General features: G+C 43.9%; 3 protein-coding genes across 3 annotated transcripts in view; 1 reads left to right on the top strand and 2 right to left on the bottom strand.

The window, feature by feature from the left end:
- Positions 1-275: 275 nt before the first annotated feature.
- LOC129366082 (ras-related protein Rab-14-like) lies at positions 276-4,155 on the bottom strand. Its single transcript, XM_055039680.1, has 8 exons — positions 4,049-4,155; positions 3,695-3,751; positions 3,512-3,565; positions 3,215-3,392; positions 2,498-2,564; positions 2,292-2,379; positions 2,178-2,208; positions 276-2,101 (listed from the first exon to the last, which is right to left on the bottom strand). The coding sequence occupies exons 2-8, from the start codon at positions 3,744-3,746 to the stop codon at positions 1,924-1,926; spliced, it is 648 nt and encodes a 215-aa protein (XP_054895655.1). The 5' UTR covers positions 3,747-3,751; positions 4,049-4,155; the 3' UTR covers positions 276-1,923.
- Positions 4,156-4,967: 812 nt separating this feature from the next.
- Positions 4,968-20,822, top strand: si:dkey-220o5.5 (actin filament-associated protein 1-like 2). Its single transcript, XM_055039283.1, has 16 exons — positions 4,968-5,077; positions 11,498-11,632; positions 11,854-11,931; positions 12,002-12,063; positions 14,117-14,225; positions 14,296-14,525; positions 14,939-15,118; positions 15,245-15,331; positions 15,491-15,560; positions 16,695-16,921; positions 17,003-17,112; positions 17,195-17,312; positions 17,394-17,478; positions 18,309-18,475; positions 18,555-18,665; positions 19,236-20,822. The coding sequence occupies exons 1-16, from the start codon at positions 5,062-5,064 to the stop codon at positions 19,260-19,262; spliced, it is 1,812 nt and encodes a 603-aa protein (XP_054895258.1). The 5' UTR covers positions 4,968-5,061; the 3' UTR covers positions 19,263-20,822.
- A 248-nt stretch (positions 20,823-21,070) lies between these two features.
- LOC129365800 (dematin-like) overlaps positions 21,071-24,597 on the bottom strand; it is a 33,471-nt gene continuing 29,944 nt past the window's right edge. Inside the window, exon 16 of the mRNA XM_055039284.1 lies at positions 21,071-24,393. Within this exon, the coding sequence (XP_054895259.1) occupies positions 24,280-24,393 (114 nt within the window). The 3' untranslated portion in view covers positions 21,071-24,279. The remainder of the gene's footprint in view (positions 24,394-24,597) is intronic.

The following is a 24,597-nucleotide window of genomic DNA, read 5'->3' as shown; positions in this document are numbered from 1 at the left end:
CCTATTTACATGGTTTGTCAGATCAGAACCAAATGTCTCAATCAGGTGAAGGGCTGGTCTCCTGCGACATGTAGATGTTTCTACTTCAGCACATCTGATTCAAATAACGAGGTCGTGAGCCGAATTCTGGTGAACCGGACTGGACTGGAGGCGATTCAGCTGCTGGATTCGAGTCTGTTGTCTTAAGAGGACCGGGGAGGACACCGAGGACCGGGGAGGACACCGGAGGACCAGGACTGTCCACCTGGTCTGAATCATAAACCACAGCAGTCCTGTTGTAACATACAGTATTTATACTTTATTTACAAATAACTGAGTCCCCGCGGTTTAATGAGTCACAGCTGAAGAAGAATCAGAACAATTTCATATAAATAAAAGAATCATGAGAAGCTCCATGGAGGCGCCAGCCGACAGAAAATCAAAAACAGAGAAGAAATGTGCAGCTCATGATGCAGCCAGAGCGCGGCGGTCTGTGTGCGCCCCCTGCTGGCGGGCCGTGGTTAGTGTAGTCATGTCATGCTTCTGTTTTCCTTTGGTGAGCGAAGCTTTAAGGCGGCAGAACCAACAGAACTTTTCCAGAAACCTTCCGACTCTTTGGTCCCGACAAACTAAAGTGCTGAGAAGGAAGTTCATGATGAGGAGGAGGATGATGAAGATGACCTCACTGTTCTGATGATGAGACTGAGGAAGAGGAGGAGGAGGAAGCTGCGTTATAAAAACATGGAGGAGGAGCTGAGCGTCCAATCAGCAGAGAGTTCCCCGGATACGCAAAACTGGACCTGAGAGGCACCAGAACCAGATCAAAACCGGATCAGTGGGTCAGAACCAGATCAAAACTGAATCAGTGGGTCAGAACCGGATCAAAACTGGATCAGAACTGGATCAAAACTGGATCAGTGGGTCAGAACCGGATCAAAACTGAATCAGCTGGGTCAAAAGGGAGTGATGGGTCAGAACTGAACCGGTTCCTTATGGGAAACTGGATCCAAAAAAGCCACAGCAGGTCAAAGGTCAGATTCCTGTCAGTGAGACGCACTTTTAAGATTCATCCGGTTTTTATTTCCAGAAGTCCAGTAAATGTCGGCCCGTCTGGGAGAACCAGAACCCGGTCTTGAAGCGATCCGATCAGTGAACTGCAATGGCTTTAAGCAGGTTCCACTCCGGCCACCGGGGGGCGCCGCCAGGAATCATTTGGCTAAAACCATTTCATTAAAGATCCGGTTCTGGTTCTTCCTGATCCGATGTTATCTGGGCTCACAGCAGAACCGGGCCTGTTAGTTGGTTCTGGAAGAGTCCAATTGAAGTTGATTTTATAAAATATTATTTTAATTAATATTTTAATAATAACTCATTATTATCGTTATTCTCTGTTCTGTGCTGCAGCAGAACCAGCGACCCGGAATCTGGGTGTATCGACTGGATGTTGGACTTTCAGAACCAGGACGATTATTTTTTATTTTTATTATTAAATTGAATAAACATCTGGAGTCGCCAAACCCGGGTCGAGACCAGAACCAAAAGAAACTCGGAACCAGTCAGAAAACCCAGAATTTGTGGTTCAAAAGGTTCTGGATCGACCCGGATGGAAATCCAGATGGTTCTGATTTTTGGGATCTGGACAGCCCGGTTTGGGACCTGGTTCTGTTTTACATGTCTGACATGTGGATGTGGAGCGGTACCGGAGAACCTTCTGGGTTCAGCTGGGAGTCCCTAGTGACCCGGCTTTGGTTCTGATCGGACTGAGGTCTGGTCTTTTGTTCTGAGACGGGTCCGGATTCTGAGCTAGACTGGTTCTGGTACCAGAGGGGGATCAGAGACATGATTTAGTGAAGCTGATTGGATCAGTGATTTGGGTTCTGATGGAACCGGTTGTGGCTCTGCGTGGCAGTGCCGGTCGGGTCCGGTACCGGTCCGGTTCTGAAGCTAGCAGCTGCAGCCCTCCTTGGCCGGCTGGCTGTCGGTGTTGAGCCGGCCGCTCTGCGGCGCCGACGGCTTGTGCTGGACGCCGGACTCGGCCGCGTTCAGGTCCAAACTGCCGTCCTGGATGTTCTGGTAGATCTTCTTGGCCGCCTCCAGGAACGCCTCCTCTACGTTCTCTCCTCTGGGGAACAGAACCAGAACCGGGAGTGAAGCAGCATTTATCACACTAACAGAACCAGAGGTGGCCCGACTCTTACGTCTTGGCGCTGGCTTCCAGGAACAGCAGACCTGAACCAACAGCAAGCAGAGAGATCGGGTCAGAACCACTTCCTGTCTGACATAAGCCCCGCCCCCTGGCCACGCCCCCTCACCGTTCTCCTCGGCGAACTGCTTGGCCTCTTCGTACGTCACGTCCCTCTGAGCCTCCAGGTCCGCCTTGTTCCCGATCAGGATGATCACCTGGAAAGCAGAAACAAATCAGAACCAAACAGCGCCACCCGGTGGAGAGCCGCTGAATTACAGCAATAGACTCATTCTGGTTCTGGTCAGATCCGGGTCAGCGGTCAGAAGGCCTCACCGTGTTCGGGTTGGTCAGGTTCCGGGCGTCGGTCAGCCAGCTGCTCAGGTGGTTGTAGGTGCTTCTCCTGAAAAACAGCAGAAGAAGAAGAAGAAGAAGTTTTTCAGCCTCCACTGGAAACAAAGAAACAAAAAATATTAATTTAATCTGCAGCAACAAATTAGTGTGAAATTACACAGAAAAAATTCTATCAAAAAATACTAATATTGAACTACTAATAAATAAATTGCAAAATTAAAATAAAATACAAAGGTATTTAGAAAGACGAACATTTAAAAATATAATGATATTAAAACGGTTATAAAAAAATCTATAAAACACAAAACAGGAAAAATTACAATCACTGGAAACTAAATGACAAAATGATAAGTTATGAAATAGAAAAAAAAACTTAAAGTGAAATTCATACATTTGAAGAAGCTTAAAATTTTATTTACATAGAAGGTAATAATCATAATGAAATAAATAAGAGGAGCACACATAAAATTAATAAATATAATAAAACTTATGTCTACATAACACTTTATTTACAGAAATGAACTAAAATCATCAGACAGAAATTCAGAAAATAAATTTCTGTAAACTTGCTTCAAATTTTAACATTTTTGCCAAGAAAAGATAGAAAATGTTGCTCAGTAAGAACCAAGATTATTAATTATGATAAAGAAGAACTGTAGATGTGTACGAATTGTAATAATTAAAATGTGTGATAACCACCTGGTGATGTCATAGACCATGAGGGCCCCCGCCGCCCCCCGGTAGTAGGACCTGGTGACGGCCCTGAAGCGCTCCTGACCCGCCGTGTCCCAGATCTGCAGCTTCACCTTCTGACCGTGGACCTCCATGATCCTGGTCCCAAACTCCACGCCGATGGTGTGAGGACAGTCGGCCATGACTGCGCACACACACACACACACACACACACACACACACACACACACACACACACACAGAGGGTTCTGGTCAGGTCCAATCAGAACCGGGTCACAGCTGGATAAGGAGACAATCACTCACATTTCTTCTCTGTGAACTGATGAAGCAAACATGACTTCCCGACGCCCATATCTCCTGAAACACACAAACGCATCAGGACGCAGGTTAAACTTCAGCTGAATGCAGCACAGCGGTGGAGGTGTGGTGATGTGGGCTTGTTCCAGTCAGAGGACATGGAGTGGACCCGGTTCGGTTCGGACTCACCGATGATGATGTACTTGAAGATGTAGGAGTAGTTGTAGGGAGCGGCTGTCATGGTGACTGTGGAGGAGACAAACAGGGACACAGTGAGACCCGAACCGGTTCCGATGGGCCGAACCGGGTCCGCTCAGCCTGACAGAACTCTAACTGGAGCCGGAGGCGGTCAGGCTGGACCCAGAATCCGGTTCCGAGGCGGCCCATCGTGCTCAGCAGAAGTCTCAAAGCCGATCAGCTGACTTCCCTCTCTGAGCTAACGGCTAACATCTAACAGCAGGGGGCCAATTTTTCCCAAACTACAGCGGGAATGATCCAGCTACAAGCCGGCACCCCGTCCGGAACCAGAACCTGTAGCTTTACCTTCTGTCCGGTGGTCTGGTCCTCCTGGAAACTGGTTGAACTGCTAGTTAGCTGCTGATCGAAGCTGTTAACCGCTGATCCGTCAGGAAACCTGCTTCACTTCCGCTTCTTCTTCTTCTGGTTTCACCGCAGATTCCAGCCTAACAGTTATACCACTGCCACCTGCTGGCGTGTTTAGCTTCTACAATGGAGAAAAACGTGAAAGACGCTTACAGAATCTGAAGGAAAAAAAATCAGCATTTTTAAAAAAGATTTTTATGGATTTTATTAGTTTATTTATAGCAGAAAAACAAAATTAAGAACATAAAAATGTTTTTCATAAATAAATATTTTATGGAGTGTATGTTGTGGGCTCTCTGATGCAGCGTTAATGCTGAGCCTTCAACCTTTTTTCTTCTTGGCACATTCATCCAGTTTTCACCAAGACAATGAACCACATGCAATAGGTTTGGCTGAGGAAGAGGAGGGTATAGCTGCTGTACTGTCTCTGAAGGAGAACCTAAGGACCTGTTGGACATGTTAAAACATTAGCAGGAAGAATGGGAAGAACAACATCTGGAAGCTTTCCTGGTTTTGGAAGCGCAGCCACAGAACATGGCTTTTAACGTTTAACTGCTGGGAAAAGAAACCACAGCAGACTGGGAACAACTAAAACCAAGACAGGGAACACATCTGAGTCTAAAATACAGAGAGGGACATGAACGTCTCAAAAGAAGCCGAGGAGACAGGAGAGGACACATATGAAACAAAATCAGAATCAAAGGTTGCTTGTTTTTCACTCTGACCAACATATAGAGAGAGTGATGATCCCTCCTCCTCCGTGTGTTCAAGTCTCAGAGGGGCAGGACTCGTCTGTGAGGGGCAGGATTCAGCTGTGAGGGACAGGACTCGGCTGTCAGACCTCAGTGCGTCCCACAGAGCCAACAGAGGGAATTCAGGGAGGAAGAAACCTGATGTCTGTTTTTCTTCCAGGGGAGATGAGACTAAAGATGAGTGGCTGCTGAGACGACAGAATGGACAAACAGAAAGGTACCGAGGCAATTTACAGGGCAATAAAGGGTGTTTCTATTCTATTCTATTCTATTCTATTCTATTCTATTCTACTCTATTCTATTCTATTTATTAACTGTTTCTCTGACAGACTGAATCTAACTCCAGATAAAAGAGCAGCTCAGTTAAAACAGCTGTTTGTTTTCAAATATATAGAATATTTTAAGTAAATTTTCAGGGTTTATGTAATATTTGTTTACGTTATTTGTGTTTCTGCTTCACATTTAACAAGCAATTTATAAAAAAAAAACTCAACAGTTTTAATTATTCTGTTAAGTATTCATCCAATGTTTGCTCCAGGTCAGCTTCACTTCCTCTTCAATAACAACCTGTTATCATTTGGTCTCCACTTCCATCTATTTCTCTCAGTCAAAATGATCATTAAAAGACTCAAATCACTTGTATTATTTAGCTTAATTTAATATTTATTTAGATACTTTATACTGTACACTGTTGTGGTTCTGATTCCTGATTGAAGTTATGAAAAATAATGCTGCTGCGCTCATCTGGCTGGAGGAGATGGATTCATGTCACCACATCAGATTAGAGAAAACCACCTGAAACTATCAACAAAAAAACTGATGGAAGAAATTCTGCAGGAGACAATGAAGACAATAAAACTACTGGTGAAGAAAAGGTCAATGATCCTGCATGTATAATGTAGTTTTTAATTATTTTATTGACTTCTTGACAGTAACGAGTTCTGATTAAATAAAATTATTCACAACATCCTTTATCAAATTATCAAGAAATTTTCTCATGCAGAATCTCTGCAGCTTATTGAAAACTATTAAATCCTTATTTATCAAACTGCACAAACTGATACAATCTGTACCAACTATCCCATAAGAGTCAATATAAAAACACTGAAACTCCAAGAGGAAGAAACAATGGAGGCAAATGTAGTTGTCTTTATTTTTTATTAAAATTAGGTTACTGATGCAGGTTTTTAATGTTTTAAAGACTATGAAAACAGGTTTCACTACTTTAATGTTTTTAAAAAAACTAAAGCAACATAAACACAGAGAAATGTGAAAATGTTAACTTTGTAAGAACCTGATGAGGCTTGTTTATCAGGTTAAATGTGTCGTTTGAAAACTCAATATTCAACATGTAAAAAGATGTGAAAATAGAAATTCACATTTCTATTTTTTTAAATGTTTTTTATTGGTCTCATGTAATTTTCTAATCTAAATGTACTTGACTTTTTAATTAACTGAAATAAATTGACTTTTCAATAATATTCAAATTTATTGTATATGATGTTTTAGTAAAGGCAAATATTTTCTAATTTGTTTGTGTTAAAAATTACAGGTTAAGATGAAATATTTCAAAAAATGTCTTCATAAACAGTTCAAGTTTTTACATGCACAGCGTTTGAGACCAGCAGCTGATTTAATTCACTTTTCCAGGCATTTTTTTGAGGATTTTTATTCTGCCAGTTAAAATAATCTACTTAGATATTTTTATTTTATTTGTCTTTTCCGAATTGAAGCATATCTGATAAATTCCTCCTTTGTTATTACTTTTTTTTAAAAATTATTAGTTTTTGTGGCACTTGTGGCTCGTATTTTTGACAGTAGGCAGACAGGAAAGAGAGCGAGGAGAGGGGGAAAGACATGCAGCAAAGGTTGCCGGGACCGGGAGTTGAACCCGCGACGTCCGCATCGAGAACTGAGGCCTCCAAACGAGGGGCGTGCTGACCCCCTGCACCACCACAGCACTTTGTTATTACTTTCAAACAGTCACTTTTAAAATGTTGTAATATTTATGATGAAGGCCTTTAAGGTTACGTTTATCTTCATGGATTAAATTTTAAAACATCTGCTGCTGTTTGGACCTGATTTAAAAACAAAGAGCAAAGCTGATAACTTCCCATAAAAACATGGGACTCATTAACAGGAATACTCAGGTTTGTTCTGTCTGTCAGGTCTTAATTTCATCATGTTATGTTAATTTACAAATGTTTTTTAAATATTATGTTTGTACACAAAAACATTTAGATACTAAACTGAAAGTTTAGTCTGGAGTAAAGATATGTATTAGCTAATAAACTAATACATAGAATCAGTTTTGTCTCTTATCGGTGGAACGGAAACAGCGTTATGTATTTTGTGTAGCTGCAGCTGTTTGCCCATAGGGGGCAAAGTTTCAGCCCATCCTCCTGCTGCTGTGAAGTCTTTATCGCTCTGCTGGTATGTTAACAATCGGAAACACCCCTGCTTGCTCCCCCATCCTCCTCCTCCTTCCTGCTCTTCATCATCACGTCTTCCTCCCATGGCATCTCTGGGGACATGGCTAATAGGCCATTTAGATCCATCAGATTTCCGGGTCTTTGTGTCTTCAAGGTATCCAAACCAACAGTTATCACCATATTAAGAGCTAACCCAGGCCCCTGAGGCATCAGGAGAACAAACGGAAACTAAATGCCAAGGAACATTAAAAAGATAAGCTTCTGGTGTCTCCTGGAAGCAGCTCAGAAATATGAATGGAGCGTTTTCTCTCCAGCAGATGAAAGAGAGTGGCTCCCTCCCCGCTGCACACATGTTTGGACTTCTTTACATCTGAGGTCCCAAAATCACATGATTTTGTCTCAACAAACATTAATCAATGTCATCTTAATGCAAAAAGGCTACTCTGAACCCCTAAGTACCTCTTTGAAGGTTTGATCAGCACAAAATGTCCCCATAATTCCCTGTGTCCCCATAAGGGATAGAAATACACAAGTCCCCACAAACACAGCTGGACAGACACGCAACATGTTTGGGGATTTTGCAGGAATCACATCTTCCGACTAATTTCAGGGTTTGGTTCTCATGGCAGCGCTGCTGAAACTACTTTTTCTAAGCGCTGCGACCGAAGCCGATTACAGGAGCAGCTGAGGCCTGTTTCTCTATGCTTTGATTTCAGGCTTCAGGCCACAAATAAACAGAAACGATCAGGAAACAACTGACAAGGCTGACCAGTTGGGAGCCAATCTGCTAACTGGGGAAGATGTGGCTAAAGCCGGGGAGCGCGGGCTCTGGAGGACCGGATCCGGACACATCTGTCTGAATGTGGGTCACATGCAGCTGCAAAGCGGCAGCCATTGTTGAGGCTTTTAATGGAGAGATGCATGAGGCCCTCCACTTATTTCTGGATCCATGAACCTGAAGCCTGGAGGGTTTTAACCACAGCAGCTGCTTATAACAGACTTGCAGGGTTTAACGGCCAGACTCAGTTCTACAGCAGGTCCAGGAGAAACACTCAGCTGGTGTGAGACCAGAATTACAGATGCAGCTGATTTAGTTTGATTTTCATGCACGCATTGTGGAATAAACACATGAGAATCATTAAAGTTCTCTGTTTGCGTTCTTGGTTATTTTGCGGTGAAGTTTTTATTTTTCATATGAAAGTGTCAGTTTTAGGTTGGTCAGTGCAGCTTGAATCCAGAAACAAGAAGTGATGCTGATGGTGAGAATGTTGGGATTTAGCAACAGATCCCAACGTTCTTCTGTCCAGCAGAACTGGAGCCATTTGTGAAGTTAGAGTCAAACATTAACAGGAATACTCAGGTTTGTTCAGTCTGTCAGGTCTTAATTTCATCATGTTATTCATTAATTTATAAATGTTTTTGAAACATTATGTTTGTACACAAAACATTTAGTTAGAAAACTGAAAGTTTAGTCTGGAGTAAAGATATGTATTAGCTAATAAACTAAATATAAAGCTAATCATTTGGTTATAAAACTAAATATTAAATTTTCAGCAAAGCTAAATACTAGTTAGCAAGTCAAATATTTAGTTTAGTTTGGAATGTTTTTGGACATGTCCAGCCGTCCTTGTGTCTTATGTTGTTGCTGCAGAGCTGTGGGTGTGTGAGGTATGTGCTGCTCGGTGTTTAAAGCAGCAGCGGCCTGATCAGCAGCGATGTGAAACGGCAGAGGAGTTAATCAACATTTAACCTCTGTCTCCCACGCTGCCGCCGTGAATGGACGCAGTCTGTCCCCATCAATGGACTCCAGGACAGGCCTCCATTGTTCAGGACGGATCTGTCTGCATGTCCGCCTCAGAAGCGGCTCTGAGCTGGACTCAGTTGGACCCTTCAAGACTCATTCGTCTTAATGATGCTCAGATAAAACCAGAAAGTGAAGGTTCTACCAGAATCACAACCAGAATTAGAACCACCATGCTGTCCTCTAAACCAGCTGAATACAGACATGGGACTGATGCAGCCTGGCAGTGGAGGCATCACATGAAAACAGAGTTAGTTTATTTATTATGTGACAGTGAAATTTAATATTAACATTTACACCAAAGAAAATCTGAGAAGTGTGGAGTGAATCTGTGTTAAGCTTTGAAACATTCAGTTTGTTCTCCTCTGATCATGTTTACTTTCTCCTACATAACTTATGGAAAACTGTCAACAGGACTTCTTCTGGCTTTCTTCTTGTCCATCTGATGAATACTGCCACCACTGCCTGCAGGTGGTACTGCAGATGTCCGAACTGATGGAGAGTTTAGATTGTTTGTTTCTCCTGGGAAAATAATTCATATGAGCCTCATCTGCATCCCTGCAAATGTTATTCTCATAATGTTCCCCCAAAAGGCCACAAATTCCTCAGATTCCTGTGAAAAGGAAGGTATGGAAGGAGGATGAGACGGATGGGAACCATTTCGCTCAGCAGGACTCAAACACTAAAACTGATTTTATCTCATGTATTCTGAGATTAAATCATCACCAGTTTTAGTTTACAGGATTGTTTGTGATGCTCAAAGCCAGAAACACATAAAATCACATTTTAATATATTTACAGACATACTGAGTCTCTCCTGTAGCAAACTGACGTATCTGCAAACAGACAGGAACCTGTATTATTACAGTGCAGAAATAAAGCAGGTTTCAGCAACAAGATGAAAATATTAAACATCAAACATCAGTGGCAGAATAAATAAAACTGATGAATCCAGATGTCATCTAACTTGTTTCTGATAATTATATGTCAAAAATACTTTTATGTTCTCAATCAATAATTATTGTGGTTTCTAAAGATGTCTAAGATCTGAAACTTTAATCTTTCATCTTTTATTACATCTGACATGTTTTTCTGCTGCCCTCGGAGGTGCTTGGAGACAAAATTCAACATTTATGCCATAAATTAACAAATAAAGTATTGATGAATGTCACCGTGTTAATAACCATTAAAATCCTTAAGTTTATTTGTAATTTCTTTTTCAGCAATAGGGCAGTTGCCCTGTTGCTGAAAAACAGAACATGAGATTACTCATTATTTAATGATTAGTTCATTGATTATTTATCTGGTTCTGAAACTTTATCAACTGAGCAGCACAAACATCAGGCACTAAAGCTTTTCTATCAGAGGTTAAACATTAGCTGCACCGTGTGTTTGCTCTGATCCGCTACATGATGGGAGCTGAAGCATCATGGGAGAAACTTTCCTGCTTTTTATCCAGTTTTCCACGCTGAGCGTCAAACCAGAGCAAAACATGGCGAGGTGTTTTTTATCGTTCACAGACAGAAAAACGCTTCATTCATGAGATCATCTGAGATCTGTAATTATTAATAGAAGTTATTGTTTCCAGCTGATGTTTAAAGTCAAATCTGCTTATGAAATGAAACTGAATCTGGTTCATGATGCAAAGCTGCTGGAATGATGGAAACAGTTAAACATTAAGGAAGTGAAGGAGAGAAAACAGAGTCTGTTTCAGAGGAGACACAGATAAGACTCAGATCAAACATGAGTCACCGCAACTCAGGCAACCGTTGCCTCAACTGTAGACTGGAGAGAGACAGAGGCAACGTCTGAAATGCCGGATGTCTGAACTTCTCTCTGTGGCTCCAAACATGGTGGCAGTGAGGGAAATGGACTAAAGACTGACTGGTTGAGCTACCTGATGAATGACTCGTTCGGTTACTGACTCGTTCAGCTGCCTGATGAATGACTCGTTCGGTTACTGACTGGTTGAGCTACCTGATGAATGACTCGTTCGGTTACTGACTCGCTCAGCTGCTTGATGAATGACTCGTTCGGTTACTGACTGGTTGAGCTACCTGATGAATGACTCGTTCGGTTACTGACTCGTTCAGCTGCCTGATGAATGACTCGTTCGGTTACTGACTCGTTCAGCTGCCTGATGAATGTCGGTTACTGACTCGTTCAGCTGCCTGATGAATGACTCGTTCGGTTACTGACTTGTTCAGCTGCCTGATGAATGACTCGTTCGGTTACTGACTCGTTCAGCTGCCTGATGAATGACTCGTTCGGTTACTGACTGGTTCAGCTGCCTGATGAATGATTCGTTCATTACCTGGCTTGTTCAGTAACTGACTCAGTAACTGTGGAATGACTGACTCGTTCTTTAACTCTCCCACTGCTCCTCTCTCCCTGCTGTGTTCAGTTCTGGCAAAGCTGATCTGGGATCTGCAGACGTTCCTCTCGGTTCTTGACTCGGAGAACCTGAGCTACATCGCTCAGGCGCAGAAGAAGTCGATCTCAGAGCTGCTGTCCAAACTGCAGACGCCCGATGCTCCAGGTAGCGACCAGCTGATCACTTCCTGGTTCCCCTGGTTCCGCTTCCTGTTTGGTCCAAAGACACGAAGCAGACGGAGAGAACGGGCTGCAAATGAAACACGTTCGCCGCTTCAACAGATTCATCTGAGCTTTTATCGTTCAGGAAATATTAAAGTGATGGAAACATTTAGTTTCTTAATGTATGAAGCTGATTTACAGTTGAATGGTTTCCTGTGTCTGCAGTGGAAGATGCTGAGTACATGGTGATGAGCTGTCCATCATCGTCGCTAGGCAACGAGATGGATGACTCACCTGGGACAGGTACGCTGTGGCGGCGCCTTCCCTCTCTGACCTCAGATCCGACATTTGCTCCATGTTTGGTTGTTTCCAGATGCAGTTTGGTCGTCTCAGCTGATCTCACATAAGGACCCGTCGGACTGGATGAAGAGCGGGGTGAGCAAACATCACTGGGCGAACTGGTTTCACCTCCAGGGTTGTCAAAAACAGATTTAAAGGAAAAAATCCAAAAAGAAACTGTGAAAGTCTCGAGAAATCTCCTGTTTCCCATCATGTGGCTGCCATGGCAATCAGCGGTAAGGAAAAAGGGTCATCATCCCATCACGGCAGGTCAGAGTCCAACCAAACCTGCTCGCTCCCCGACCTCAGAGAGGAGCTCAAAGGAAAACTGGGCGGAGGGAAGAAAGTTTGTTTTTAGACGGGGATCCAGGGCCTGTGATGTGGGTCAGTAATGACAGACCGGGGCCTCCGGAGGTTTGGGAGGAGATGACAGGGTAACCGAGTGTGTGTGAGTGTGTGTGAGTGAGTGTGTGTGTGAGTGTGTGTGAGGGAGGCGCAGGAAGTGCTCTGTTTACATGGGAGGCCGCCGCGCCGCGCTCCCATTGGCTGACGCACCTGCAGGGGGAGGAAGCGGCCGCTGATGGCGGCAGATTAGCATCTGGTCTACGTGATGGACAGAAAACACACACACACACACACACACACACACACACACACACACACACACACATAATAAGATCAAAATCTCAGCCCAGCGTTCACAGAGTCTTGCAGTATCGCTGATCCAGTCACTGCTAACAATAATGCAAAAACTTAAATGTGAACGACTTTCAGTCTATGAATCAGGATCCGGATCAAGCTTGTCAGATTAATAGCAGCTTTTGAAAATTACCTTCCAGCAGCTATTAAACATACTAACTATGTTCAAACATACAGAATCTAATGGATCTACATAATGTCTGTCACTTGGTGATAGAACCAAGTGACAAAGGAGCTTTTCAGTCATAATTTATGAAATCAGCCTTTATTTGCTGAATGATTACCTGCAGTTGAAAACAGTTTCATAACTCAGTAATATTTTTTGTGAAGAATTATTGCATTTTCTGATAGAGATCAAAATGTTATTGAACATTTCAAAAACAGAAGAAATAACTTCTGTCGAAACCAAATGAATCAAATTTTGTATTTTTCAGCTGAGAAATGATGTATCTCTAGTATAGCAAATATTAAAAACTCAAAGACCCTTTTGAGTCTGATTGGGTCTGATTGGGTCTGATTGGGTCTGGTTGGGCCTGGTTGGGTCTGGTTGGGTCTGGTTGGGTCTGGTTGGGCCTGGTTGGGTCTGGTTGGGCCTGGTTGGGCCTGGTTGGGTCTGGTTGTGTCTGGTTGTGTCTGGTTGGGTCTGGTTGGGTCTGGTTTGGCCTGGTTGGGTCTGGTTGTGTCTGGTTGTGTCTGGTTGGGTCTGGTTGGGCCTGGTTGTGTCTGGTTGGGCCTGGTTGGGCCTGGTTGGGTCTGGTTGGGCCTGGTTGGGTCTGGTTGGGCCTGGTTGGGCCTGGTTGGGTCTTGTTGGGTCTGGTTGTGTCTGGTTGTGTCTGGTTGGGTCTGGTTGGGCCTGGTTGGGTCTGGTTGGTTATGGTTGGGTCTGGTTGGGTCTGGTTGTGTCTGGTTGTGTCTGGTTGGTTCTGGTTGGGCCTGGTTGTGTCTGGTTGGTTATGGTTGGGCCTGGTTGGGCCTGGTTGGGTCTGGTTGGGCCTGGTTGGGTCTGGTTGGTTATGGTTGGGTCTGGTTGTGTCTGGTTGTGTCTGGTTGGTTCTGGTTGGGCCTGGTTGTGTCTGGTTGGTTATGGTTGGGTCTGGTTGGGTCTGGTTGTGTCTGGTTGGTGGTTGGGTCTGGTTGTGTCTGGTTGTGTCTGGTTGGTTCTGGTTGGGCCTGGTTGTGTCTGGTTGGTTATGGTTGGGCCTGGTTGGGTCTGGGTGGGCCTGGTTGGGCCTGATTGGGGCAGCTGGTGAACAGTTATAACTGGATTTTATAAAATGTGGCTTAACGCTGAGATGCTGATGTCTGGATATGTAAAATAAATATTGTCTTTGCATATAAATCTATAAATAGTTTGGTTTCTGTCAGTTCTTTAGAGATACAAGAGAGCGAAGCAAATTGCTCTTTTATATTAATTTTACTTAATAGTCATATTATGAATGACTGTCTGCAGGGCCCCACCGTCCCTCCCCATCCTCCGGGTGGGCTTGGTGGTGATGAAGAGGACACGTATGAGGAAGCAGAACCTTACGTAGCGTCTGAAACCACCGCGTTCCACACAGGTACCCAGACTCAGCACCGGAACCTCTTCAGGTCTGGAACCTCTGAACAGGAACCTTCTCCTTCCTCCAGACAGGGCGGAGTCAGAGAGCAGTCACTACGAGTCGTACGGTGAGGAAGAGGAGGATGAAGATGAAGGAGGCGGCCTTGTGAAGGACAGAGCTCACTACATCCAGTGGAGCTCCTCCCAGATCAGTCTGCGGCCCACGCCGGAGTCCCGGCTCTGTGGGTACCTGTGGAGGAGGAAGTGGCTCGGACAGTGGAGCAAGCAACTCTTCATCATCAAGAACGACAACCTGCTGGTGAGGAAGAGGAGGAAACACACACCCTGAGGCTGCAGTGCCTGTAATCTCCACTAGAGGCTGCTGCTGAGACCCAGAGCCTCATCCAGACCGTTGAACATTTTGGTTCTGGTTTGGTTGTTCTGTTCCGTGACGTTATTGGTGCTATGTCACCTGATCAGGTTGATCTTGGCGGACATCTTTAGTGAGAGACTGAAGTCCTGAACGGAGCAACTGGGATTGTTTTCCCACGTTGTTTCTGCCAGTATAACCACAGAGTCTACTGGTTCCAGTTTAGATCTGTGGAAGTAGAACCAACAACAGGAATATGGATGGATGGATGGATGGATGGATGGACGGACGGACGGACGGACGGATGGACGGACGGATGGACGGACAGGTTGACATTCTCTCTGTAACTTTGTCTCTACCAGTGCTACAAATTTGCGCGGGATCTGCTGCCCCAGCTGGAATTGAACCTTCACGGCTGTCAGATTGTCTACAAGTCGAAGAGCAGCGCTAAGATCCAACACCAGCTCAAACTGGTCCCAGTGGGGTCAGAGTCTCTGGTTCTGGGCTACAGCAGCTTCCAGCAGGCGGACGAGTGGAGGAAGGTCAGCAGTTCACCAAACACCTTTCAACTTGAACCAACCTGTATAAACCCTGGACTGGTGACCAGCAACATTTATGGACAAGCTGTTCCTGATGTGAAGTCATTTCACTGTGTTTCCTGTTTGAAGGTGATAGAGGAGGTGAGCGCTGGAGGTGAAGTGGAGTCTCAGAGCTTCTCCTCTCTGAGTAAATCTGATCTGCGACTGTCCTGCAGGGTAAGAAACGCACCAAGGTTCTCCTGCTCCAGTGAAGAACATCCAGATGGGAAGTTTGTAAACTCTAAAAATCAGGAAAAACCTTAAGAAAACATCTTTACTAATGGGAATCAAACATGTGAACTCTAAGTGAAAATGTTTTTATTGTTGTGTCTTCAGTCCAGTACAGTCCTTACCGACTCGGATGAGGAGAAACCTTCAGCTTACTGCAGCCTCAACAGAGACAAAGGTCTGAAACTTTACATCTGTTTGGGTAAAAACAGAACTGATACTTAGCCGGTTATAATAGACTAGTCTCGGTTGAGGTCTTCACCATCAAGGTTACCACAACATCCTGCACTAACAGTCCATCAGAACATGCATCACCAGTTTCTACAAACTCACAGACTCCATGTGGTTTACATCCCGGACAGGCCCCCAATTTACAGCGGGTTGATTGGGGGGATTTTTGTTAAGCAAAGATTGACTTTAAATTGGTCAAAACTGACTGTAGACATTTCAGAACAATCAACAGTTTACAGGTATAATTCAGGAAAAATATTTTTCATTGAAGAATTCAGAAAAATTTAGGGGAAGCCATGAGAAAGATCCAGATTCAAGCTGTGAGGACAAGCGAGATGCCAACTTGGTGATCCAGAAAGCCAGGATGTAGAGTCAGGAAATCAGAACAGACTGTCCAAGAGAAGGAGGATGATCTCAACCAAAGGGTTGAAGTCAGCGAGGGGCCTGCAGCAAGAAAAGGCAGGTCCTGAAAGACCAGGTCAATGTTCAACCCATCTACACAGACATCCTCCTGTGTAATCACCTGGAGGAGTTAGAAGCTGACACGAAACTCCTAGAGGACAAATGAGTGTCAAAGCAGCTATGCAGCATAAAAGAGCAAAGATCCTGGAGTATGACAGGATGATCACTCCTAATGACAGACTGGCAGGACCCAGAGGAACTGTCTTGGAGAGACAAACCTCTGCAGGGCTGATATGCAGATGTCCAGTGAGGGACAGTACGAAAGAACAGACTATTAGTCCAGCTATGGGAAGAAGCTCCTGAAACAGTCCAACTCATGATGGCTGAGTGTGGGAAGTGTTCATGGAGCATCACAACCAGATAGCAGGAAGATCTGTGCTGAGATGAAGGGGCCACAGGCCCCCAAATGGTCAGGAAATGATCCAGACTGACGGACAGATGGTGATTTACTGCTGGATCTCAGCGGAGCAGCAGTGGTAGGCGTGAAGAAAGGCCACCAGAAACACCCGGATGTAGGAACAGAGAAGCTGTTACTGACCCCAAACTGGAGAGGGAGCTGCAGACCGAAGGTGTTTGCAGTAACTGCCGGTTGGTGATGTTTGGTGTTGTGAACCTGCAGGGTTCCTGAACGTCCTGATGAACTGCCAGTGGCAGAGTTTGCAGTGCCAGGTGGAAGACGGCGTCCTCAACATGTTCGGAGAGGAGATGGAGAAAGACGAGGAGGAAGAGGTGAAGCGGTCGCCTCAGTACACTGTCCAGCTCCGAGAATGTGAGGTCAGAGACGACCCAGACCGCTCCTACAGGATCACACTGAGCATGCTCGGTGACCAGGTGGCCGTGCTGGAGGTGAGCTGGCAGACCGGAGCTCCGGCGTCTCGGGTCAGATCCTCATCATCAAGTCTTTCTGTCTAACCTTCATCACTTCAGGTGAGCTCATTGGAGGAAAAAGAAAAATGGCTGAAGTTGCTGCAGGATGGAGCTGCTCGTCGTGGTTACCGTGACAACAAGACTCAGGAGAACACACGTGGCGCCCTCAGGTGGACAAACTTCTTAAAACCAGCAAATCCCATCATCACTTTCTTCTATTTCTGAGTTTAAATGTTGCTCTTGTCTCCTCAGCGGGCTGCAAACGCGCCGGTTCCCAACCTCCAACGCCTACATGGACGACCCGTTCTGCCTTACCAGAACCACCAGCAGCCAGCCCCTCTACTCCAACTCCGCTCCACAGGAAGTCCTGGTACAAAGCAGAAACTGATTCTTCTGGTGATCCTCACTGTGCTGTCTGTGTAGACGCTGCTGATCCCTGTGTGTTTTTCAGCGGCTCGGCTCTCAGGATTCGGTTCACTGTCACTCGGTGTCGTCCAGAGAATCGGTGACCTACAGCAACACGGTGCTGAGCAGCAGTGAGTCGGACCTGGACCAAACCTTCAGGATGAATGATCTGACTCTAGATCAGTGGTCTCAGACTGCACTCCTCGAGCGCCAGCGTCCTGCAGCTTTCACATGTGTCTGTTGTCCCACAGCCTGAATTAAATGATGAAACTGCCCTGCTAGCATCCAGTCCAGCTTCACGGAGCTCTGCTGTAGCTAATGTTGGAGAAGCAGAGACATCTGAGGGAGCATCATTCCCACCATCAGTCCGCTTTAACCCAACTCCAGTCTATCGGCCTACTCAAAGTCCAGTCTGGTTAGTGAGGTGTGAAAACTAATTGACCTCTGACCTTTATTCCTCCAAACCCCGGTCTGCGTTCAGTTGATGCGAACTCTGGTTTGGTTTGAATGTGAATGCCAAGTGGACCACAGACCGCTGCAAAAGCAGGAAGTGGACTACAGCACAGGGCATTCTGGGTAATCAAAGCTAACATGTTAGCGTAGCAGCAGAAATGGCTCCTGGTCTTCAGCCAAAGACTAAAGGGAAATCACTAAACTCTGACGCCTCCATCTGGTGACGCAGGAAGTTGCTCTCAGCGTCTTCAGAGGTTTTAGTGTCGTTTCCTGCAGTGGTTGCTGCTTCAGCACCCCCACAGGCCAGGAAGGGAACAGGCTGGTTTGACTCAGAGCCACAGCAGCTGGAGGTGGAGCAGATGTTCTGCTTCCAATAGAACCGGGTCGACTGGACCGTCAGGAGGAAAACAGACTGAAAGTTGCAGACGCCCTGAGGACTGGAGTTTGAGACCTCTGACCCCTGACCTTGAGGTTTGCTCACAGAGTAAAGTGAAGTGTTGTTTTTCAGGCCGGACGGCGCCGGCGGTGCAGCGCGACGTCCAGAAGCTGAAGCTGGTCGACATGCCGGCGGTGCAGTTGAGAACCGGGTCCGAAACCAACCTGCCGTCTGCTGTGAAGCGAAACAAGCGCACCTCCTTCAGGCAGTCTCTGGCCATCTGCACTGAGCGTGCTCAGGTGAGCTACACCTGCTGAGGTCCTGCTGGTTTTACTGGTGCGACCTGCAACCTCTGACCTCTGAACTGGTCTGCTCCAGGCGGGCTTCCTGAACCCTCTGCTGCGGCGGACGGCCTCGGCCAAGAACTCGCTGAGACGAGCTCCTTCTGCGCTCTTCATCGAACACGGGAAGGTTTTCCAGAGGAAGAAGGTGGGACAGATCCAACATGTCAACGTGCCGCCATGTTTCATTCTGGATAAACCTTTTGAATCTGCTCTAAAGATCTTTCTACAGGAAAGGTTTTGACTCTAGTTAAATTTACTGGTGGGACTCAGTTAACATTTTAATCGACTTAATTTCAGGTTCTGTAATTAATGAATCTCAATTGAATCAAAAACATTTTGGCCTTTTTTTCTGCTAACTTACTGAAGGAATCGACATAAACATCAAACATGTTTCTAGTTTTAATCTTCAGGTTCTTCAAACCTTAGATTGGATCAAAGTTCATTTTCCAGAGTTTCTCTGATGATTCATGGAGCTTCCTTAGTAATGTGGACGCTTCCATTAGCGTTAGCTGCTACATGTTAGCATTGAGATATGCTAACTCCTTTTAGCAGAACCTTAACACACAGTCTGGCCATGTTGTTTCCTCTTCCTATAAAACATTCACAGTGTTTGATAATCCAGACGGTTTTATGTTGGTGAATAGAAACATGTTACCATGAATAACATGAGAAACATGAGATGATTTCTAACTGATGGTTTTATTTTTCTCTACAGGAATGGGAGACCAAAGCTGCTGCCTGACGTTTCCTCCTCATCAGCATCCAGCAGGCCTGCAGGCGGCGGAGAAGCTCTGCTCTGATTGGCTGCTTGGACCCCAATCATTCAAACTGGTGAAAGGTGACCAACTGGGCCAACTGGGCCAACTGGGCCAACTGGGCCAACTGGACCAACTGGACCAACTGGGCCGACCGGACCAACTGGGCCGACTGGACCAACTGGGCCAACTGGACCAACTGGCTCACTGTTAATTATAATCAAGAACAAAATAACTTTCCATAATTCATTTCTCCTGGCTCCAGTTGAGCTTTTATTTAGAAAGGAGATAACTATTTATTCAGAAGTAAATAAAAAACATTGGAACGTGTTATTATTAGTGATTTACCAAAGTTTATTTTAAAAGCATTTTCATTACTGACGAACTGAAGATCAAATTTATCTCCATAAATGTTTTATATAAAGATACAAATATGCTTTTTATGGTAAAGTAGGATATGAAACTTCAGCCATGATCACTTTTATGTACTGTAAAAAACAAAACACAACCACCTGCAGTCATTTACTGGATGAACAAACTCTGTGTGTTTTTGGGGCCTGTTTCGCCCTGGGCCCCAGAATCACTAGATCTTCCCCTGGGGACCAAAATGTGGAACTGCAATTTTAGAAATGTCAGAAAATGGCCAAAATACAGAACATAACAACATAAAAAGAAAAAATAGTGAAATGTTGTTGAAGAACTAGAGAGTCTGAGCAACAACAAAACAAAAAGCTTTTGGTTGTTTTTGTTGCTCTGGAACATTTTCTTAAGTTTTGTTTTTCAGTTAACGAGTTTCCTAACGGAACCAGATTATTAATTTATGTAGGACTAATATGATGTTTTCATTAACAGCAAAATAAACTAAAAATGCCTTTTAGACTTTGTGTTGTTAGTTTATAAGATTCTTGCAGGACCAGAACCGACGACCTGGTTCTGGCTCTTCATCAACATTGATCCGTTTGACTGTGATGAGTTCAGGTGTTGCAGGAAATCCAACAGAACAGAAACTCAAACCGTTTATCGAATCTTTTCTGAACATTTTCAAGACACACAGTTTGTAGAAAACTTGATTTTATTCATGTTTAATATAAACGAATAAAAACCAGCTCAGCGTCCAGAGGAACGTCATCTGGCTGCCATGGAAACCCGCTTCCGTTTGGGTCACAGCTGCCATTAAAATCAGGAAATCAGGGTTTCTGGTGTAGCTGCAGTGACCTCTGGTGGCCACAGGGGGCGCCAGACTCCAGGCTGTCATGTCAAAGCAGCTCCTGCTGTTTTATGTTTTATTTTTCATTTCTCAGGCAGAATCGCTGATCTGTTATCACAGCAGGAGCTCAGAGTTTCTCTGTTCTTATTTTAATAAATATGTTAACTATTTTCATCATGTACTGATCAGCACAATGTAATAACTGACTGATGATTCATATTTAGCAGGAAGAAATCGTTTCTGTGGCATTTTTTATATTTACTGTTCTTTATACTCAGGAGAAAGTTTCTGTTTGAGCAAACACTGATCTGTAAAGATTAAAATCTGAGTGGATAATTTTCATCTGTGGAGTTTTTATTTAGTTTGCAAAGTTACACAATCAAACATCAACAGAAATTAATTGAGGTATGATTTGAGTTATTTAAAGTTATTTAAAGATGAAACAAAAGAGGAAGAGAAGCGACCAGAGAATCGAGAACAAGACGTTCAGATGATGCAGCTTTTATTTTGGCAGTCCACTTCTGGTTATTTGGAGCTAAATATTTCCTCCTCCTCCTCCATCAGAGAAACTTGGACATGACGTCCTGAAAGCTGTTAGAAATCTTTTTATTGAAACTCCGGCTTCACTCACATCATGTTACATCTCTGCACCCAGATATGAAAACATCAGAACATCATCAGGATGGACGACGTCAGACGGCGCCGGAGAAACGGCATCACCACAAACACCGACCCACTCAGGAGGGGTTAAAGGTCATGAGGGAGGTGCAGGTTGATGAAAAAACTAACAATTTAAACAATAAAAGAAATTAAATTTAAATTAAATTTGATAATCTGCGTCATCCTTCAGTTTTTAGACAGAAATAATGTTTTCCTAAAGTTTAACTATGAATCACTGCAGAAATTGTCAAAGTAAATATGTTCCAAAATAAGATTTAATTGTTTTTCTGGGAGCTGCAGGATGTTGGAAAAAAACTGGTTTTGATTTATTTCACCAGAATAGAAATAAAAAAATTTTTTAAAGACTAAAATGAGATGAGCTGAAACGTAGCGAACGTCTGAGTCGTCCTGCAAAGACAACAACTGATTCAAAAACAGCAGAAATGTAGAAAAAGAAAAACATGAACAATCTTTGTGTCGTCATGGAGTCGGTCACGGCAAGCAGCCAATCAGAACACAGCATGAACCGCTCAGGAAAACAGCAAGAAACAAAAACTCTAGAAAAATCCTCAACGTGGCGGATGCTTCTGCGCTCGTCTCACAACTTCAGACAAATGATTTTATCGTTTCTGTCTGTCGTTTTTCCACAGATACAGGAAGCAGCGAAGGAGTGATGCAGGACTCGCCGGCGGTGAACTTTGCCCTTTTCATGACGCAGTGAGAGCGAGTCGACTGACGCAGGTCAGAGTCCCTGAGCCCGGATTTAAAGGATCCAAATCAACATTAACCATCATTAATAATCATTAGTAATCATTAATAATCATTAGTAATCATTAATAACCAGGCCTCCTCCTGCAGCTTCAGACAGCTGCTTTAAAAATTGTCCAAAAATCCTGATAAAACCTAAAAATTCAGTAAAATAATAAATATACAGTTAGACTTATTATCCACTGCTTGTAAAAATGCATAAAAACAGCAAAAATATACAACAATATTAACTATCAAATTAATCCTCAAACATAGTTTGTAACAACAAAAAGCTTACATGTTTAAAATGTTTCTTGAATCCTTCCGTTTTTCTTCTGTTTCCGTTTGAGTGCAGCCTGTGTCAGAGCGCCCTCTGCTGGCTCCCACGGAAGCTGCTTCCAAAGGTTTGTGGTAATTTTAACAGAAATGTAATGTTTTGACTAAAATACATCGTTAATTCTATTTTAAATAAGAATGATAAGTAATTTATTGTGTTTTATCCTTTACTTCATTTTATTTTCTGCTTCCTGTTTCCTCTGTGAAACGATCTGGACTCATCAGAAGAACAAAAATTACATCATTTAGTGGAAATTAAACAGCAGCTGCAGCCATCTCAGAACATTAATATGAAATTATTATACCTCTGGTTTTCATCCCAACTGGATTAAATCTGAAACGGGTTTCCTTAAATCCGGTTCGGACTCGCAGCCTGACTCGTTAGGTGCAGTTAACCTGTCGGCCAGGTGTGGCGCTGCTGAGCGTTAAGAACACTGACGTCACGCAGAAGAACTGAGGGGTTAAACCCAGCTGAAGTCCGTTTCCTGCTTCCTCTGAATCATTTTAACATTTTTAGATGAATTCATAACAAACATGCCACTTTCTGAAAAATAGCTGCACATGGTTTAGTCATGAAGCAACGGGAGCCGAACTGGACGCCTACCCCCCACTGGGCCATGTCTCAGGGTGTGTGTGTGTGTGTGTGTGTGGCAGTGGTTTCTGCTGAGGAACGAATGAAGAAAAACGAGGTTTGATTACGGCTCAGACTGGAGCTGGACTGGAACCAGTAAGATGAGCTGGGTTTACTGGGACCAGCAAATAATCAGCTAATTTCATAATCGATCAGTCAATAACTGAATATACTCGACAAGCAAAAAGGGTAAATTAGTGGAAATTAAGACAAAACTGTACAAAATATGTAATTTAGCATTTTAGATAAAAATAAATGTGTTTTTCCCAGAACTCCTGCAGAGGCAGTTTTAGCTTCACATTCTGTAAAAAGATGTTGGATAGTAAAATGTGATCAACAGTCCAATTATTAACCAGATAATCCAATAAATAATCCAGATAAGTTCCACACAGCTTGGAAAGTTTTTCTCATGTTGATGTTTTAAGTCTTTTTAAATCTGCAGATTAAAACTTTACTACATATAATCTGTTCACTGTAGAAATAAATTAGTTTAGCATTTCAAGCAACACAATGTTAATTTTCTTATTTAAAAAAGGAACATGATTCTTTAGTTATATTTTTATGTTTTTTCAACATTGTGTAAAAATGTTTATGCAGTAAAATGAAAAATCTCCAGACTATACCAAATATTTTCTTATCAGATTAATTGATTAACAGTCAGAATATTTGATTATTCATAAGTTGTTTAATCTTTGCAATAATAGATGAATCACCAGACGAATTGTCTATTTTTCTGATTAATTGATTAATGTTCAGCATAATCAACTCCCAGAATGTTAGATTAGTCATTGGAATAATTGATTATTTGTCCAAATAATTGATTATTCATCAAAGTAATAGATTAATCGTTTGAAATAACCAATTAATCATCAGAATAATTGATAATTCCTCTAAATGTAATTGATTATTAATGTTGATAATTAATCGTTATTCCAGCTGCTAGCTTGTTTTAGGCTGCTAGCTTGTTTTAGGCTGCTAGCTTGTTTTAGGCTGCAGGTTCGGCTCCAGTCTCATCATCTTCAAACCTCGTTTTTCTTCTTCGCTGCTGGGAAAAAAACGCCCTTATTGTGACATCATCGCTGGCTTAGCCAATAGGAAGCCCCTTCCGGGACGCTGTGGGAACCGACTCGGGTCAGAGGAATGCTGAGACTTTCTGCTGTTTGGATTCCCAGATTCAGAACCAGAACCCAGCAGCTGGGTCTCCGCCCGTTAGCCGGACCGTTTGTGCGCTAGCTAGTTTAGTGAAGCTGGTGTTCTGCGGCTCGAGGAACCGGTGAGGCGGAAGTGACGCAGCAGAACCCCGACAGCCCGCCCCAAGCCGTCCACAAACCCGGGAGTCCGGCGGTCCGGAGACCGCGGCCGCAGTCCGTCCCGCTTCCCGCCGGGAGGAGCAGGGGGTTCTGGGAAGCGTAGTCCGTGAAGGTCAGAAGAGACAGACTTTCTTCTTCATCTCGTTCCTCTTCCAGAGGGACAGGCGGTCGAAGTCCTCGATGGGCATCCGGAAGACGCTGAGGAACTCCTCCTGGGACAGATGTCTCTGCAGGAAGACAGAAGAGGCTAAAACAGGCGCACACTGGCGCCCCCCGCTGGCCAGGAGGAGGCAACGACTCGACGTTCTGCTGGGATTCCGGAGAAACGTTTCACTCACCCATGAGAGCAAACAAAGCTATTATAGATATTAATAATTAAAATAACTAATAACCAGTAAAATTAAAAATAAAATGGATGAATTTAGCACAAA

The sequence above is a fragment of the Poeciliopsis prolifica genome, unplaced genomic scaffold, assembly GCF_027474105.1.
Source record: "Poeciliopsis prolifica strain line A6 unplaced genomic scaffold, Auburn_PproV2 SCAFFOLD014, whole genome shotgun sequence".
Taxonomy (NCBI): domain Eukaryota; kingdom Metazoa; phylum Chordata; class Actinopteri; order Cyprinodontiformes; family Poeciliidae; genus Poeciliopsis; species Poeciliopsis prolifica.
This window is presented reverse-complemented; position numbering and strand designations above follow the sequence as displayed.